Below are 4,642 nucleotides of genomic sequence, written 5' to 3'. Positions count from 1 at the left end.
AGCAGGGGGATGGAGTGGGGGGGGCAGTTTTTGGGCACTCGGTCTCTAAAAGGTTTGCCATCACTGACTTAGGTGCTTCATAATGCCTTTTCAATTGAAAGAACAAGATGCAATCAAAAGGAAGGGGAGGTTGAGTGAAATTTAAGCAGGATTTAACTGAAAGGATGGCTGTTGGAATATTAGGCAGTATTTTTTTTCATAGCAATTAGTATTAGATTGACTAGTTATTCCTTTAGTGTTTCGAATGATGTGTCATAATACTTTTCCACTTTGTACTGAAGTATATATAGACTTGGGTTTAAATCTTTGATTTGACTTTGAGTCTTATAGACTTCATTATATAATACCAAAACATTGAAAGATGTATAGTTCATATTTATTTCTTTTAAGGTTGTGCAATGAATGATGTTACTCCTTAATATTTAAGTTACTGGTATTCATATTTTTAACTGATTTTGCCACTATTGCATAAGCACGAGATTTTGTCTTCTAGCAAATCCAGCAAGTTTTTTGTTTTTCTTTTGAATGGAAAAGATTACTGGCCCATCTTACTTCTTTGCACAAAAGAGGAAGGTTGAAATCGAACATTTCGGTGTGACTGAATGTGTGCTTAGTTTGCTTCGTTGAATGATGTGAATGGAAGAAATTCAGTTTTTGGAATTCTAACTATATCTCATCATTTTTGTTTTGTGTTTCTATTTCTTTTCAGGTCTGTACACAATGAGCTGGAGAAACACAGGTACACTTGAGGAATATTGTTGTAATTGGTTTTTTTTTTTTTTAGGCTCCTCTCTCCCACATTTTATTGGCTGGGGAGGAAGGATGGACTAATTTCTGCCTGGTCCTAGTTATATTAATAACTAGGAGCCCCAATTCCTCCATCAATTTTGAGAGTTAGTTTAGGCTCCAGGGTTATCATTTAAAAATGTTTTTCTTTTTCTGAACCAGGAAATGACCTTTCGGTGTTCTTTCTTCCATTTATGTGCAAGGACTTCCCTTACCCATTTCTCAATATTTCATACTATTCATATGTACATTTAAGCTGTTTACCAAGTTAATAATTTTCTAGCTTACACATCATACCATAAATTAAACAGGCTGAATTTGCATAACAAACTGAGAACCAACCAGTGTATGAGACTACTTAGCACTGGTCAAACTTAGTTTTGAGAATATGCATCTTCTTGGTCTTTATCTTGCCCTGGTAGAGATATTTTAATGAATTCAGCCCAATGAATTCATGCTCTTTGTAATTTTTCCCCATTTGTTTATTTTTCCTAAATATTTTTAAGTATGTATACATTTCAGGCTTCCTTAAGTGCAGATAGCTGGTTCTCTATTAGCCCGTTAGTACTGCTGTTCTCATTTCAGGTCAATGAAACTGAACTGGGAATACAGCTGATGGTAGATAGCATTTTCTATGTATGTATTTTCAAGCTGAAATGCAGTCCAAGATCATTAGCTGTTTGTTTGTCTCTTTCATACACAACATCTCAGTGACTTGAGTTACTTATGTTCTTATTAGCAAGGGAGCATAAAAGATTCAGATTCCATGGTATACACTATTATACCTAGTAAGACAGCGATTCTTAGATTTTCAATACTGTAATTCTATAAAATGATAAATTAATGTAGGTAATCTATCCACCCAATAAAATTACTGTGATTAGCAGATGGCTAAACCCATTGGTTTAGTTTCTTACATGCCTGAGCATGTAAGAACCTATCTCCTCTGAGTTGATTTTACCCAAAAAGTGGTGAGTCAATATGCAAATCCCTGAATTAAGAAATGATTGAGGCCGGCCATATATTAATTATTCACTCCTTGGAAAATGTGGTTCTGCCTTGGTCTGGGGTCTAGAATTCAGTTAAGGCTTTACCTAAAATGTGATTGTCCACAATCTGCATTTCTTCCCAGCAGAAGGGCCCAGCTACGACAGTGTTTAGAACAGTTGAAGCAGCAAATCCCCACAAATACAGAGCATTCTCATTACACAATGCTTAGTCTCCTGCATCGAGCCAGATTGCACATTAAAGTAAGTAATGTATCTCACTTCTTCCAGGAGGCTGTTATATTGGGGATAGCTAAAGACTGCCTTTCTTGACTGGTTTAGTTGTTGGTAATTTGCAAATGGTATTAAGGTTTCAAATTTTAATATTTTATTTATTAGAAATAACTCATGGTCTTTAAAACTGAACATAGAAAAAAAGTTTAATCAAGTCAATAAGTGGAAATGAATATAGAAGGAAAAACCTATTTGTCATCAGAGAAATTGTCTAGAATGTATAAAGGAACTTCGAATCTTTGTTGGAAATGTGAACAATACAAAGGGGCATTTTATATAGTGGACGTGTAAAAAAATGGATACAAATAAATTAATTCAAAAGATTTTAAAGACAAGCGTACAACCAAAATCAAACTTTCTGGTTTGGGATTAATGGGTAGCATTAATCAACAATCAGCGTGTTCAAAAAAATTCAAAAGAGGAAAAATTTGACACTGCCCACAGTGAAGGAATGGTTGGTGAAGATGACGGGACTTGCAGAGATGGCTAAATTGACTTCCTTGATTAAAGATATCTATATTTATGGCCAACTGGAAACCCCTCCAGACTTTGAAATGGAAAAAAATGTACCTATGACATAGTTTTAATGATTTGAAAAAAAAAATGAATAGAAAAAGTGAGTAAGATAATTATGTTACATTACATTTCTGCTGCAAAGAAAATCAAGCTTTTTTTTCTGCACCCTTTTGTTTCCTTTATTTTGCATTAGTTTTTATTATCTCTTTTAAACTTAAACTTTTAATAAAATTTGAATAAAAAGAGAAAAATTTCTGACAGCCTTCAAGTAAGTTTAAGAACCAAGGAAAATAAAGGGAGAAATCTAAATCCAGCCAAGAATAACTTTTTATAATTTTTTCAGTTTTGTGTTTAGGATGGACTACTTAGCAAATGCTTCCAGCTGAATTTGAGAAAGTGGTGGTATTATTTTGTTTCCAACAGTGGCCAGTGTGATGTTACTAAGAGATATGAAATAAAAGCATCTCAATTGTAACTCCGAATATTATTCTCGATCCTTCTTTCACTCCCAGAAGCTGGAACACCAGGAACAGAAAGCTCAACAAGAGAAAGAGAGGCTACGTTGTGAGCAGCAGAATCTGCACCAGCGCTTAGAAGAATTGCAAGCCCATCTGAATATGGAACTGGCAGAAGCAGATAGCCTGGATTCTTCTCAGTTCTCCTCTGAGCATTCTGACTCAGGTGGGCAATGCCCGGTAATTAATTCTAGTGCTACATCTTCATGATGCCAACAAGTTGTGCAGCAAAAAATGCAGGGTCTGATAAGCAGAAAGTCACTGGCTACAGTGTTAATGATAAAAGTTATGGTAAATTTGGAGATTACCTAGAGTGAGGATGACTGAGCCAGGTCTATATAGGCCACATGGCTCCCAAGCAATTCTGGCCAGCCTACAACTAAAAAACAACATTAAAACAAAAAAAAGGGAGGGAGGCTTCCCACAAGGATGGAGGCTTATGAAATCTCAGAGCAGGGGAGATCATTCTAGAGGGCAAGAATTGCAACAGTATGTGTGCTTCCTGGGTCCTGCAAGATGACTATAATTGACAGGATCCAGAATATACCTTCCTGCTGGACTGAACTGGACAGGGAGAGACAACAGGAAATAAGCAGTTCCTAGGAAAGTTGGTTATGCCTATGTTGAAAAGGAAGCTTGTATAAAAGATACTGCATTCCATTTGAATAAAGCATTATTATGCTAAGTTTTTTTTCCTGTTGCAGAAGATGAAGTGGACATAGAAGGCGTGGCATCTGCCAGCATTGGAGATGTCATGGCTGCTTTCAGTACTCAGCAGGAACGGAGCTATTCCACTGTCAGCAACTTCTGGTTATGGACAGAAGTTCAGTTAAGAGGACAGCATTCATCTAGACAAGCTTCAAGCTTTTCAAAAATTGCTTCGTGGCAGGATAACTGATACATGGTTTATAAGACTGTTTTCTGTAAGTAAAGAGGAACCCCCTTTCTTATAAAAAAGGGACTATGCACCTCCTCATGAAACCAAGTTTTGCATCTCCACCTTTTTCACAAAACCAACTAGGGCAATTGTTAAGAGAGTTACATACTGAAGCTGGCTAACTTTACATGGTAACATGTGATGGCAGGAGGAAGAAGAGTGAGATTTTAAAACACTTGACATGCAATTGGTATGAGTAGCTGCATCTTACGCCCCGTCCTAGTTAAGGTTTGTGGAGCAGGCAAGTCCATTTTGCAGAGACTTTGGCTGGTAAGACACCCACACACACACACCCCGCTGGCATTTTAAACAAAAGATACACTTAGCTTTTATCTAAAGGGATCTAAAAAATCCATTATCACAACAGGCAAATGCTATGCTCAGTTCTTTTATATGAAATGGGTCTTGCTGTTGAATGGATTGTGGAATAATAGTAAAGCTTTGCTTCAAGAGACTTTTTGCCATTGCAAATCTAGCTTTTGCTGACCTATTAAGTGACCCACTTTAAGTATTATTTAGTGGGTTTTTGATAAGTTGTAACCTAAGCACAGTAATCTGTAACATTTATTCACCAATAGCTACCAATTCTCTGAAGTCTCATATACAAA

At 36.4% G+C, this 4,642-nt stretch overlaps 1 protein-coding gene across 1 annotated transcript in view; it reads left to right on the top strand.

Moving 5' to 3' along the window:
- The window catches only part of LOC107301517 (max dimerization protein 3-like), a gene marked incomplete at its 5' end in the record, with an annotated part of 5,865 nt that extends 1,544 nt beyond the window's left edge, over positions 1-4,321 (top strand). The window contains 4 exons of the mRNA XM_015830727.1: positions 710-739; positions 1,922-2,036; positions 3,095-3,263; positions 3,802-4,321. Coding sequence (XP_015686213.1) covers positions 710-739; positions 1,922-2,036; positions 3,095-3,263; positions 3,802-3,995 — 508 coding nt within the window. The remainder of the gene's footprint in view (positions 1-709; positions 740-1,921; positions 2,037-3,094; positions 3,264-3,801) is intronic.
- Between the last annotated feature and the right edge of the window lie 321 nt (positions 4,322-4,642).

Source organism: Protobothrops mucrosquamatus, unplaced genomic scaffold, assembly GCF_001527695.2.
Source record: "Protobothrops mucrosquamatus isolate PMUCROS unplaced genomic scaffold, P.Mucros_1.0 scaffold13799, whole genome shotgun sequence".
NCBI lineage: Eukaryota > Metazoa > Chordata > Lepidosauria > Squamata > Viperidae > Protobothrops > Protobothrops mucrosquamatus.
This window is presented reverse-complemented; position numbering and strand designations above follow the sequence as displayed.